The 13,789-nt window shown below is 48.4% G+C and overlaps 1 protein-coding gene across 8 annotated transcripts in view; it reads left to right on the top strand.

Moving 5' to 3' along the window:
• The window catches only part of PKNOX1 (PBX/knotted 1 homeobox 1), a 68,390-nt gene that overhangs the window by 22,246 nt on the left and 32,355 nt on the right, over nt 1-13,789 (top strand). For 6 of the 8 annotated variants that reach the window (XR_013446656.1, XM_078069933.1, XM_036069287.2 and 3 more), the window contains 4 exons: nt 6,278-6,346; nt 7,893-8,000; nt 10,917-11,044; nt 13,271-13,442. Coding sequence is in view for 7 of the 8 variants with exons in the window: in XM_078069933.1 (XP_077926059.1) it covers nt 7,950-8,000; nt 10,917-11,044; nt 13,271-13,442 (351 nt within the window). In the remaining variant the exon portion in view is untranslated. Of the gene's footprint in view, nt 1-5,292; nt 5,954-6,277; nt 6,347-7,892; nt 8,050-10,916; nt 11,045-13,270; nt 13,443-13,789 lie in introns of those variants that run through there. The other 2 variants (XM_036069285.2, XM_036069291.2) reach the window with 2 other exon arrangements.

The raw sequence follows: 13,789 nt of genomic DNA, 5'->3' as shown, positions 1-13,789 counted from the left end.
ATGGTTCTCTGTGCCTCCTGGACTTGAATGCCTGTTTCCTTTGCCAGATTAGGGAAGTTCTCAGCTATAATTTGTTCAAATAATCCTTCTACCCAACTCTTTCTTTCCTCTTCCTCTGGGACCCCAATTATTCTACTGTTGTTTCACTTTATGGAATCACTGATCTTTCGAATCCTTCCCTCGTGATCCAGTAGTTGTTTATCTCTCTTTTCCTCAGCTGTTTCTCTCTTTTCCTCAGCTTCCTTATTCTCCATCATTTTGTCTTCTATATCATTAACTCTCTTCTGCCTCATTTATCCTAGCAGAGCCTCCACTTTTGATTGCATCTCAGTAATAGCCTTTTTCATTTTTACCTGATTAGATTTTAGTTCTTTTATTTCTCCAGTAAGATATTCTCTAGTGTCTTCTATGCTTTTTTCAAGCCCAGCTAGTATCTTTATAATTGTTATTCTGAATTCTACCTCTGACATTTTATTAATATCCATATTGACTAAATCCTTGGCAGTAAGTACTGCCTCTTATTCTCTCTTTTGGGGTGAGTTCTTCTGTCTTGTCATTATGTCCAGAAAAGAATAGATGAAAGAGAGAGAAAATACAGAAATAGCAACTATGACACCAGAAAAATACACACTAAACAAATCAGAAGAGAAAAGAAACCAAAAAAAAAAAAAAAAAAGAATCAAACAAGAAGTTGAACAAAATAATAAACTAGATCTCAAAATAGGAAAGGAAAACATATATATACAAAAATAAAATTGAATACAATGAAAGGAAGCCAGAAATGAAAAATACATATGGAATGTAAATGTAAAAATGAAAATTAAAAAGACTTAAAAAAAAGAATTGATAATATAAGAAAATAGCTAAAAAGGAAATAAAATATAAAACTGAAAGACTAAAGAAAAAGCCACGAATGCTATATACTGTTTTCTCCAAGAGCTGGAGTCTTGCAGTTCTGTATGATCGGTAAACTTGGTATAGCCTGAAGTTCTGCTGATCTTCTGGGAGAGGGGCCTGTTACGCTGATTGTCAGGTGTCTTTGCTCTGGCAGAGTTGTACCCCGCTTACAGGACGCCTGGCTCATATAAGCGGCTCCAGAGCCATGTGGGGGATGAAAGTGGTGGCACCCCGATCTCCAGCCCTGGAGCTGAAATTCACACCCCCCACTCTTCACAAGCCCCCACAGAAAAGCAGTCAGTCATTCTCCTGTGTTTACCCAGCCTGTGACCGAGAGTTTTTATCTCAGGCACGTGACCCCGTCTGGAGTCTCCAAACTGCAGACTCCTGTGGTGTGCACCCACGTCGCTCCTCCTGGGCCAGGGAGGGGGGTGTCTCACCCTGGTTCTGCTGCTTGCTGGGTCCCTGCTTGGAAAGTGGTTACCCGACCCTGCAGCGGTTCTCAGTTTATGGCAACACCAAGCAGAAAGCTGGCGCCTGGTCTCGCTGATCACAGTCGATTTCTGCTCCGATGCCTGGGCACTCTGCCACCCTTGGGCACCCCCGTTCTTTTTGTGACCCCGGGGACCCTGAGACCACGCCGTCCCACCTGGGATTCTGGCCTGCTTGGCCCCGTTGAGTGCCTTTCAGGCAGACTTCTAAAAGTTACAATTTTGCGTTCCACTGCTTACACTTTCCCATAGCTGCTTACGGAGGCTCCCTCCTCCCGTGGTTTATCTTCCGATATATCGCCTTGGATTCATGTCTCTGCACTTTCTACCTTGCAAAAAGTGGTCGCTTTTCTATTCGTAGAATTGCAGCAATTCTTTTCTCAGATCTCTGGTTGATTTTGCAGGTGTTCAGAATGATTTGATAACTATCTAGCTGAAAACCAGACGAAATTAGGGTCCCCTACTCCTCCTCCATCTTGACTCCTCTTGAATTAGTGTTTTTGTAAAATACCCAGTGGTGTGTTTGCTGGATTGTAGGGTAGCTCTGTTTTTAACTTTTTGAGGAACCTCACTGTTCTCCAGAGTGGCTGCACCAGCTTGCATTCCCACCAGCAATGCACGAGGGTTTCTCTGCATCCTCGCCAACATCTTCGTTTCTTGTGTTATTGATTTTAGCCATTGTGACAGGTGTGAGGTGGTATCTCATTGTGGTTTTGATTTGCATTTCCCTGATGATGAGTGTGTCTGTTGGCCATTTGGATGTCTTCTTTGGAGAAATGTCTATTCTTGTCTTCCCAGTTTTTAATTGGAGTGTTTGGTTTTGGGTGTTGAGTTTTATAAGTTCTTTAACTATTTCAGATAATAACCCTTTTTCAGGTATGTCATTTGCAAGTATCTTCTCCCATTCTGTAGGTTGTCTTTTGGTTTTGTTGATTGTTTCTTTTGCTGTGAAGAAGCTTTTTTTCTTTTTTTTTTTTTGATGGAATCCCAATAGTTTAATTTTGCTTTTGTGTCCCTTGCCTCAGGAGACACATCTAGAAACACATTGTTATGGCAGATATCACAGAAATTACTGCCTGTACTCTCTTCTGGGGTTTTTATGGTTTCAGGTTTCACATTTAGGTCTTTAACCCATTTTGAATTTATTTTTGTGTATGGTGTAAGAAAGTGGTCCAGTTTCATTCTTTGGCATGTAGCTGACCAGTTTTCCCAACACCATTTGTTGAAGAGACTGTCTTTTTTCCATGGGATGTTTTCTCCTGCTTGGTTGAAGATTAATTGACCATAGAGTTATGGGTTCTTTTCTGGGTTTTCTCTTCTGTTCTATTGAGCTGTGTGTCTATTTTTGTGCCAGTACCGTACTGTCTTGATGACTACAGCTTTGTAAGGAGCTTGAAGTCCAGAATTGTGATGCCTCCAGCTTTGCTTTTCTTTTTCAGGAATGCCTTGGCAATTCTTGGGGCGCCTGGGTGGCTCAGTCGTTAAGCGTCTGCCTTCAGCTCAGGTCATGATCCCAGGGTCCTGGGATCGAGCCCCGCATCGGGCTCCCTGCTCCACGGGAAGCCTGCTTCTCCCTCTCCCACTCCCCCTGCTTGTGTTCCCTCTCTCGCTGTGTCTCTCTCTGTCAAATAAATAAAATCTTAAAAAAAAAAAAAAAAAAAGATTGGCGATTCTTTTGTGGTTCCATACAAATTTTAGGCTTGTTTTTTCTAGTTCTATGAAAAATGCTGTTGGAATTTGATAGGGATTGCACTAAATGTGTAGATTGCTTTGGGTAGTATGGACATTTTTTAAAAAGATTTTATTTATTTGACACAGAGAGAGCACAGGCAGGGGAGCGGCAGGCAGAGGGAGAGGGAGAAGCAGGCTCCCCGCCGAGCAGGGAACCCGATGCGGGGCTCGATCCCAGGACCCCGGGACCCAAGCCGAAGGCAGACGCCTCACTGATGGAGCCACCCAGGCGTCCCCATCTTTCCCAATCTTAAAAATCTGCTTATCTATCCTTTAACTAAACAAACAAAAAACCCAAGGAAGTTACTTTTAAAATCTGAGTCACTGGATTGTCGCAGGAGGCTCTTGGTAGGTGTTCTTGCCAAGAGTGTCTCACGTATCAGGTGTGTTTGTGACGTCGTGCCTAAATGAAGTGAAGCCTCTTCCTGTCACATGAGGAAGAATGGTTTCAGAGTTGAACACAGGGCACTGCTGATGCGCGTGGGGAGGGATACGGGTGGATGCGGTACCGCCTCGTCTCCTATGGGCTTTGCTTTGTGGTTGAACATCACATCGATTCTAGAATAGTGGGTTAGTGCAGGAGACTCGGGGCCTCTGGATCGGCCCCACTTCCTGTGCCTAAGTCCCTGTGGGCAAGGCAGTGAGGGCCACATGGCCACCTGCACACGTGGCAGGGTTTACCCAGGAGAGGAGACCCTCCAGATGGAGCTCACGCAGGGCCCTGCTCATTTCTCTTCAGTTGCCGCTATTTGGAATTAGCATAACTGCATGAAAGCCGGTGTAAGTTCTGACACCAATAAATGAGTAGATGCAGACTTCTGACACGGGTATTTCTGGGCCGGCATGGTTTTGATCTAGAACTGTCCGCTGTAGAGTCAGATCCGGCGTTGGGCCGTATCCTGGAAGGTGTACGTCAGTGGAGTTAACAGAGGTAGCTCAGGGCTTGGCTCCCACGGCCGGCACAGCCAGGGGAGGGACATGTCTTTTTTCCTTAGTTTAGCTATTCTTTAAATGGAAGTTTTATAAAATATTTTCTTTTCCGCTTTGAATAGTCTCAGACTTTCAGATGGCTGATGGAGGGAAACCTCCATTTCCACTGTGCAGCTCTGAGAAAATGAGCCCCTGGCCACCCAGAGCCAGGTCCTGCATTGGCCCCATCACTTTCTGGGCAAGTCTCCTGGTCTGGCGTGCCTGCTCTGGAAGGCGGCGCTCGCACCCCCCTGCTGCATTTGTGTGGGGTTAGATAAAACATGTGGAAGCAGCCCCCTGCACAGATGCACTGGCCCGAGGTCTCCATGGCCGAGAAAGTAAAGCTGAGAAATCAGGGAGTTACTTTTCCATCTGCCTGTTCTGCAGATGTTCACTGAGAGAGGGTGGCTTTCCATTGACTGACGGGTGACACGGGGACTGGGGACTTGGATCCTCCCACAAAGCCTCTGCTGTTCTTCTGGTTCAACAGTCACTGGCATTGCGAACCGGTGGCTGCCCTGCTCTCTGCAGACCGGGGTTGACTCAGGCGTAGCCCGGCCGCGGGAGTTTTTGTGCCAGCAGCCACGAAAGTGACAGTGACAGAGATTAGACGAGGCTGAGAGCGCAGCCCGTTGATGTGGGCACCGGGGCAGGCAGAGCTGGGGTGAGCCAGGCGTCCAGACCATGCGGTCGATGGTCAACCCTGTACGTCATGATCAGAGATGGTGCTGGTCGTCGGGGCCACAGCAGAACAGGGTCCTTGGCCCTTAAGGAATGCGTAGCATGGAGGGAAACCACGAGGTACCGCAGCCCTAAGCACGGGCTGGATGTGAGGCCCCGGGAGAGATGCGCACACCAGGTGTGGGCGAGCCGCGGGGCAGACTCTGGGGACAGCCATGTGGATGATGAGGCATATTCGCGAGCTGGCCAGGCCCAGAGAAGGCCAGAGTGTTCCAGCAGAACTGGCAGGCTGGGGGAGCGCCGGGCTGGGGAGGGAATAGCATGGTGCCCTCTGACTGTTGGCACAGCTCTGAGTCGGGGAGGGCTGGCCGGGGTGCTGCCGCCCATGGACTTGACCTGCAGGGGGGTTTTCACCAGATTTGCATTTCTGAAAGGTGGACGGTGGAGGGGAGGAGGGTAAGACCAGAGGTTCACATGAGCCCCTACTGTGATCAAGGTTGGGGGGGCGTCCTGGTTGGAGTCACTGCCCTGGGGTGGAGGGGAAGGCAAGATGCTAGGAGGACGGCCAGCTTTTGGTCAAGGCAAAGACCACTGGGAGGTGCTCAGTGACAGGTTTGAGTCCATCTCAGGGTTGGGGGTGCCAGGGGCAGAGAGGGCAACTTGAGTAATGAGTCCACATGAGTTCACTTCCTAGCCTTGGGCTGGCCACGTCCTGCCATTCTGTCCTGCCCACTCCAGTCAGGCCCTTCCTCTCCCCAGCACACGGACACACCCCTGCAGGTCCCCATGGCCGTGGTCAGCTGCGGTGACGTGGCTGACGTCCCCTCGTCCATCCGCCTCCTCCGCTGGCGTCAGCGGCACCACTTGGTTCTATTCTTGTCCTGCCAACTGCCGCTCCCCATTCTGCGCAGGGTGTCCGAGATGTCCCGACCTCCTGACTCTCGTGTGGTCTACCCCCTCTCTCCGGGGGCCTCACCCAAGCTGGAGGCTCTACATACTGACTCAGTGTCCTGGAGCTGCCGGAACAAAGGCCCACAAACCGGGTGGACGAAACTTGTGACTCTGGTGGCCAGAACCTGAAATCAGCCTGGAATCTCTTTCAGCTCCTGGTGGATCCAGGCGTTCTTGGCTTGTGGCAACATCAGCCCAGTCTTGGCTTCTGTCTTCACATGGCGTTCCCCTCTGTATGTCTCAGATCTTCCTCTCCCCACTCTTAAGGGACACCAGTCATTGGATTTAGGGCCTCCCCTAAATCAGGATAATCTCATCTTAAGACCCTTCACATAATTACCTGCGTAAAGACCCTTTTTCTAGAGAAGGTCCCATTTGCAAGGATGAGGGGCTGGGATTTGGCGATCTCCCGGAGGACACCGTTCAACCCTCTCCTTGCACCAGCCACACCCTGATGGTCACCGAGTTTGCATTTCTGTCACAGTCTCGTTTGTTCGGAATTTGTGTGAGAAGCATCTCAAACCTAAAATGTCCCGACTCTTGCTTTCTCCTCCCAGGCCACAGAACCTGCTCCTCTCCGTCTGCTCCATTTCGGAACATGCGGCTCTGCTCTGCTGGTTGCTCAGGTGGGAACCCTGCCCGGCCCCCTGCCTGCCCGTGACTGCACACCTGTCCTTGTGCCCTGTCACGGCCCCCTTCTGCTCAGACCCTCCCATGGTTCCCTGTGCCCCCGAGACAGGGCGACCGTGGCCCGTGAGAGTCTGTGGGACCCGGTCCTGTGCATCCTGCTCCCTTACCTTCCCCTCCTCCTCCACCAGTCTGCCCAGCCACACCAGCTGTCCGTCTCGCACACCACACTGTGGCTCCTTCTGGTCCTCCTGCCTCCGAGTGTCTCCCGCAGGCACTTTTACTCACCCTCCCCCGGTCTTCTCTGTCCCTGCCTGGTTGTCCTCATCTTATCGCCTCCTGACACCCGTGTGCAAGGTGACCTGTTGGTACCTACCACCTCCCCGACACCCTGTGTGCGTGGTGACGGGTTGGTGCCTGTCTCCGCCGGAGCCCATGCTCCCCCAGGGCACAGGATGGTACTTGAGGCGTGAGCATTTGCTGAAGGAAGGAGGGTAACCTCATTTGCCCCTTGGCTTTTCACAAGGTCATGTTAGCCCCCACCTCATGCTGGCTCCCTGAGCAGGTGGGAGGCCCTGGACTCCCTGGCAGCCTGGCCAGCTCTGCGGTCTTGGCCCTGTTACTCAGACTCCTCAGGGTAGAGTGGCCCCCCCGGGAGAACCTGCCTTCAGGGAGGGTGCGAGCACTGAGTGGGTTAAGATGCTGGAGCACGTAGGAACTGGGCTGGCTTTTGCAGCCACTGCTGCTGGTAGTGGGCTGGGCATCGGGACAGACTTCTCGCTCCTTTCCCGACTCGCTAGTCTTGGACTGGATTTCTCCCACTGAACACGGTCTCCCAAAGCATTACTTCCCCTGGTGACCTTCAGTGGTCCAGCCAGTGCCGAACGAGTGGCATAACTGCCCTTGACCAGTTCCCGTGCCACATTGCAGGTGTTCATGGGGGGGCTCGGCGTAGCCCCCACTCGAATTAGTCTTACTTTGAAGCTTTGCCTTGTCATCAAGTAAATGAACCATTATTTCCATCTGCTCCTACATACAGATGTTAGGAGAGTGCCCTTTGTCATTCCTGTCTTCCATCCAGTCTCCCCGACCTCACAGTCTCCAGGTCTCTTCCCAGAAGGGCTGCCCCATCGCACAGCTGGGGGGGCCTCTGGCTCCCGCTCTGTCCCCACAGCCCGCCCTCAGTCTGTGCAGCGGCTGCCTGATGCACCCCTTCTGTGTGGACTGGTCCCCTGGCCCTCGCCGACTCCCTGTCGCAGCCCCGGGCCCGGCACGGTGTCCTGCACGTGTAGACGGTTATTAGAGGGAATGCATCCGGGTGGGTGAAAACTGTGAGAACGAGTCCAGGCCTGGAGCACATGGAAACTCGGGGCCACCAAGTGAGCAGGATCAGGCTGAGGGGGTTGGCTTATGACGTAGTAGAGTGCTTCTTTCCTCTCCGTGTGAAAAAACGCATTTTAAAAAAGTATATGGATGCTGGGGAATAAAGGGACCAAAAATGCTCTGCAGTTATTAACTGACGCTTTTCTGCTTTTGTTTCCCCAGACACCATTTGCTTTTGACTCAAGATGATGTGATGTTTTATTATAAAACTCATTAACCATGATGGCTACACAGACATTAAGCATAGACAGCTATCAAGATGGGCAACAAGTGAGCGCCTGAGCTTTATTCCACATTCTAAATACAGTCCATGGATCGGGTACTGAAACACGACCGATGCTTTGTATATTTATAATTCAGTTTCGTGAGGTTGCAGGCTCAATTTTAAGGATATGATGCATTGATCATGTGCTGGTGCTCGAAAGGCTCGCTGTAGAGTTATTCAAATCATTTCTTCCAGTGATACCAAGTTGCCAGTAATTGTGACTCCCCTAAGTCATGGTTCATTGGGAATTTCCATTTTTGATGTCCGTGCTAATGAGTGTTGTTGCTTTTAAAGAAAAGCTGGGTGTTGAGGAAAGCTGGATGACCGGTTGCTGACCTGAGTGGGAACCACGGTGTTTCCCCTCCCCAGGCGTGAGCGGCGGGGGGCCTGTCCCGTTTGTCTGGGCAGCATCGTTGCTGTGCTGTCCGCTCCTGTTGTGTGGCCGTGCCCGGACAGCCTCTTGCCTGCCCTCCCACTGTCCGTGGACTTGGTGTTCCTTGCAGCTGCGGTTGAAGGTCTGGGTGTTTCGGGTTCTGTGCCCTGAAGGAACTGGGGAGGCAGGGATGGGAGAAGCTCAGCCGAGGCCTGGGCAGCCTCTCTTGGGACACCTGAGGTCTTGGGGTGTTCTTTGTGTTCAGAATGGGGTCCAGTCCCCCTCTGACTGTGGAGCCCTGGAGCTTATTTCGTTGAAGACCTTCCAGTCTGCTTCCTGCTTCCTGTAGTCAGGAGGTGGTAGAAGAAGGCCCAGAGGCCCCTTTTCTCCCTACTCGAAGTGAGCTGGGTCACAACAAGGCTGGGGGGACTGGCCTGAATGAGGTCACAGCCCTGCCTCAGTGAAGTTGCAGGTGGCGCCTGGGACCTGAGGCCCCCTCCCTCTTCTGTTGTGTCTTTCCTTGGTGGTCAGTTCTGTGCATTCCTGCTTTGGTTCCTGTTGCACAGACTTTGTTTTTGTTGGCTTGTTGTTGTTGTTGTTGGCTGTTTGTTTAAGCGTCTTAGCTTCTTAGGGGAATTGAGGCATGGGGGTGCTCTCTGCACCTGGAAGTCCTTGGATATTTCCAAGTGATTTTGTTTCTAAAATGCAAAGCTAGTGTTGTCCCTCTCTCCACCTGCTGAGCCCTGCCTTGAGGACCCTGCATTGCCCTTGTCCTCACCTCTGCACCCCACTTCTGGGCATCCCTGCCCTGCGGCCCTGGCCCTGGCTCTTCCCTTGGCTCTTGCCTCAAGGAGCAGCTTGGCCAGGGCCCTCTGGTCCTGCAGGTCTTTGCTTCCATCGCTTCCTGTGAAGACTTCCCAGCCTGGTCCCTCCCCACTTGCCACCTGCCTCCTGTCCTTCCTCCACTGGTCCCCCTGATGCCCTGCTGGCAGATCCTGCCGGGAGTCGCCTCCTCCAGCAGGTCTGTGCCTGGAGGTGACTGAGGTGGCCGTGTCCTGCGCAGTGCTAGTCACAGGGAGGGAAGGAGCCTCGCTTTTCCCTTGACGTGGAAAACTCTTGGTGAACATTATTTTAAACATTTCCTATCCTACAGTATAGATATGCCCAATTTCCTTGGCCATGTCTCCAACATTTAGGTTTCTCTTTCTTCCACACTCATTTTTTTTTTTTTAAACCTGAAATAGGTGCCTGGGTGGCTCAGTCGTTAGGCGGCTGCTTTCGGCTCAGGTCAGGATCCCAGGGTCCTGGGATCGAGCCCCGCATCAGGCTCCCTGCTCCAAGGGAGGTCTGCTTCTCCCTCTCCCACTCCCCCTGCTTGTGTTCCCTCTCTCGCTGTGTCTCTCTCTGTCAAATAAATAAATAAAATCTTAAAAAAAAAATAAAAACCTGAAATAAATCTTTTAAGGCTTTTTTATACATACTGTCAGATTTCCTACCAGAAAGTTGTGTTTGATTGGCCTTTAGTTAGTTGCTTTAGTGTTTTGTTTTTTTAAGAGAGAGAGAGAGAGGGAAGCCCTCTCCCGGGCCCACTGCACCATCTAAAGGCAGCAGCACAGAGGCGTCCCTGCCTACCTGGACCACCGAGAGGCAAGTGCGGCGCCAGGGTCTCCCCTGCGACACAGCCCCTGGGGCCTGTGACCAGCCCTGGCTCTCAGGTGCCGGGTTCGTGGCAGGACGCTGGCTCTCCCCCGCTGCGTGGGAATAAGCCCCTTCCCTGAGGGCCCCCACCGGGCTGCTTCCTTGAGGATGGAGTCCTGGCAGCGAGGGGTGGTCCTGAAGAAGCTGAGGGGGCTGGCGATCTGCTCACGGATAATTACAAGGTTCCTGCAGCATTTTGGGATTTCTTTCTGTAAACTGAATTCTTTATGCTTAAGGATTTAAATACTTTTCACCTAAGTTACAAACCAAATAGCTAGTTGAAAGCAATTTATAATATCTTTAAGGCTTCCTCTTATGTTTAATACTATTTCTTTAAACACAGCTGGTCTTTGCCTTCTGAATACAGTGACTTTTTCTCAAAATTTGGATAGCTTATGTATTCCTGAAATGTAAGAGTAGATAGGGGAGAATTTAGAATATAGGGTCTGAGTTGTTTTTGTGACAAGATAAGAGTTTTAACTACTCGTGTGCACTTCTCTTACTCAGCGTGAGCATCTCGAGCAGGCGGAGACAGTGGAAAGATGATTTATGTGCCGCTTCCCTTCAGCACCATGTAGTAGTGCGTTTTTGAAAATCATAAGCATTTCACGGATACCGGTCCTCACAGTTTTCAAGATGATTTGGAAATTTGACCTTTGTTTTAGCCGTTTTCAAAACGTATTAAATTCAAAGGAATTTTGTTGGTAGTGTTTTTTATGTATTACTGCCAGTCATCCAGCTGTCTAGCAATTTACCACTCCTGTTGCATTTCTGTTTCCGTTTGAGAATAGAGTACTTAGTAGCAGTTTATTTTGTGTTTAGTAACCAGAATTCTCTCCTCCTTTCACAGATGCAAGTAGTAACAGAGTTAAAAACGGAGCAAGATCCCAACTGCTCTGAACCTGATGTGGAAGGAGTGAGCCCCCCACCCGTGGGGTCCCAGACGCCAATGGATGCCGACAAGCAGGCCATTTATAGGTAGCGATGAGATGTGACGCATGTGGGTTTTAACAGGAATGACGGGAATAGAGAACCTTGTTAAATAGAATGCTAGACCTATTAGCTAGGCAGAGCAGTAAGGTTTGATGTGATAACCACGGGGGTGAGAAGTTTGTCAAATTAAGATATTATTCCTAATACCTTAAAAAAAAGTTTTGGAATATAAATGGACATTTTAGTCAACCTCGCAAAAAGAAATCTTCAGGCCCAGGTAGTTTTACTAGAGAATCCAGTAAAGGAAGAGGGAATGCCTCCCAACACATCACTCTGATACTAAAGCCAGACAAAGACAATACAAAAAAAAAAGTATACACCAGTGTGCCTCATGAACTCAAACATAAAAATCATTAATAAAATATTAAATCCAGCAACATATAAAAAGAATAACACACACTGACCAAGTGGAGTTTATCCCAAGAACTCAAACTGATTCGTTAGTCAAAAGATCAACCAGTGAGATGCACAACATGATCATACTAAGTGACACAGAAAAGCATTTGACAAAAATCAACAGCTAATTATGATTAAAAACTGTCAGCAAAGTGGTAATGGAGGGAAACTTTCCTAACCTGATGAAGGGCAACATCAAAAAGTCTGTAGTTCTCATCGTATTTAATGGCCAAAGACTGTTTTCCTCTAAGACTGGGCACACGGCAGAGACGTACGCTCTGACTCCTCTTGTTTAGTACTGTAATGGAAGTCCTAGCCAGTGCGGTTAAGGCAAGAGAAAGGAAGAAAAGGCATACCAGATTAGAAAGGAAGAAATAAAACTGGCTCTGTGCACAAACGACATGATTGTTTATATAGAAAATCCCAAAGACTCAACCAAAAACCTTCCAGAACAGGGTGAGTTTAATAAGGTCACACATTACAGGGGCAACACACAGAAACCAATCCCATTTCTATATGAGTAATACACAATTGGAAGCTGAAAATTTAAAAAGACAATACCATTTACAAGAGCTCCAAAAAATTTAGGTATAAATCTAACAAAACGCGGAAACTTTATGCTGAAAAATTATAAAATGCTGATGCAAGCAATCAAAGAAAACCTAAATAAATGGTGACACATACCATGCTCATGGATTGGAAGACTCAACTTAGTAAAGATGTCCTTTCTCCTAAAATCGACCTGTAGATTTAGCATAATTCCAATTAAAGCCCTAGGACAGTTTTGTACATATAGACACGTTAATTCTAGATTTTATATGGAAGGCAAAATAACTAGACCAGCTGAAACAGTGTTGAAAAAGAATAAAGTTGGATTTTTGAGACATACCATGGCATTATGGTAATGAGAATGTGGTGACGGTGGTGAAGGGATAGGATCAGAATCACTTTTGTCCTATACAAATACCTTATTTATTTGATCTTTGACAAAGGTGCAAACAATTCAGTGGAGTAGAGGTAGACTTTCCAAAAAATGGTGTTGGAAGAATTAGACATTCATATGCTGAAAGAAGATCTTTGACCTAATCTCACGTTTTATACAGGAGTTTACTCAAGGGGCACCTGAGTGGCTCCGTCAGTTAAGCATCTGCCATCGGCTCAGGTCATGATCCCGGGGTCTTGGGATCGAGCCCCACGTCGGGCTCCCTGCTCAGTGGAGAGCCTGCTTTTCCCTCCCTCTTGTGCTCTCTCTCTCTCTCTCAAATAAATAAATAAAATCTTAAAAAAAAAAAAGTTTACTCAAAACAAAGTATAGATCTAAATGTAAATTTTAAAACTATAAAACTGGTCTCTCCATACCATGGAATATTATTCAGCCACAAAAAGGAACGAAGTAGTGATACGTGTTACAACATTGATGAGCCTGGAAAACACCGTGCTAAGTGAAAGAAGCTAGATGCCAAAGGCCACGTATTGTATAATTCCGTTTAGATGTCTAGAACCCTAGCAAATCTATAGAGACAGGAAGTCGGTAGTGGTGGCCTGGGGCTGGGGTTTGGGAGAAGATGGGCAGTGACAGCTGATGGCTGCAGGGTTTCTTTGGGGGATGACGAAGATGCTGTAAGATTGACCTTGGGGATGGTTGCACCACTCTGTGAACAGAGTAGAACCATTGCATTGTACACTTTGAAGGGGATAAACTGTAGTATGTGAACGATATCTCAACAAAGCTGTTATATAAACGAATGCAGACATACGTACTAAAATATTCTCGTGCAAATGTAGGACATACATTTTAAAATTTTTTTCCTGCAGGCATCCACTGTTTCCATTATTAGCTTTGTTGTTTGAAAAATGTGAACAATCTACGCAGGGCTCAGAAGGCACGACTTCTGCCAGTTTTGATGTAGATATTGAAAATTTTGTAAGGAAGCAAGAGAAGGAAGGAAAACCCTTCTTTTGTGAAGATCCGGAAACTGACAATTTAGTAAGTACAAGAAATGTTTTATTTTTTTCCCCCAATTTAAAATCTGTTCAATAAGTTTTAAACGTCTGATTAGAACTTCAGAATGTAGTTCTGCTAAAGGGGAGAATCCGATAGTTTGTGAAATAACTTCCTGTATGTGTGACCCGAACGTCCCCATGTCTTCTAGCTTTCCATAGTGACTTTTACTGTAGGGATCAAAGGAGCTCATCTGTGCCTGTGTCACAGGGGCCTGGGGGCGCAGTTCTCTCCTGAGTGTCTGTGAAGTTCACTGGGGTTGGTGTGCTTATATGCCGTGCCTCTCAGGCAGCATGCCTGTGCCCCAGTCCAGTTCTGGGCTTCCCCGGACC

This window comes from Halichoerus grypus, chromosome 1, assembly GCF_964656455.1.
Source record: "Halichoerus grypus chromosome 1, mHalGry1.hap1.1, whole genome shotgun sequence".
NCBI classification, from domain to species: domain Eukaryota; kingdom Metazoa; phylum Chordata; class Mammalia; order Carnivora; family Phocidae; genus Halichoerus; species Halichoerus grypus.
This window is presented reverse-complemented; position numbering and strand designations above follow the sequence as displayed.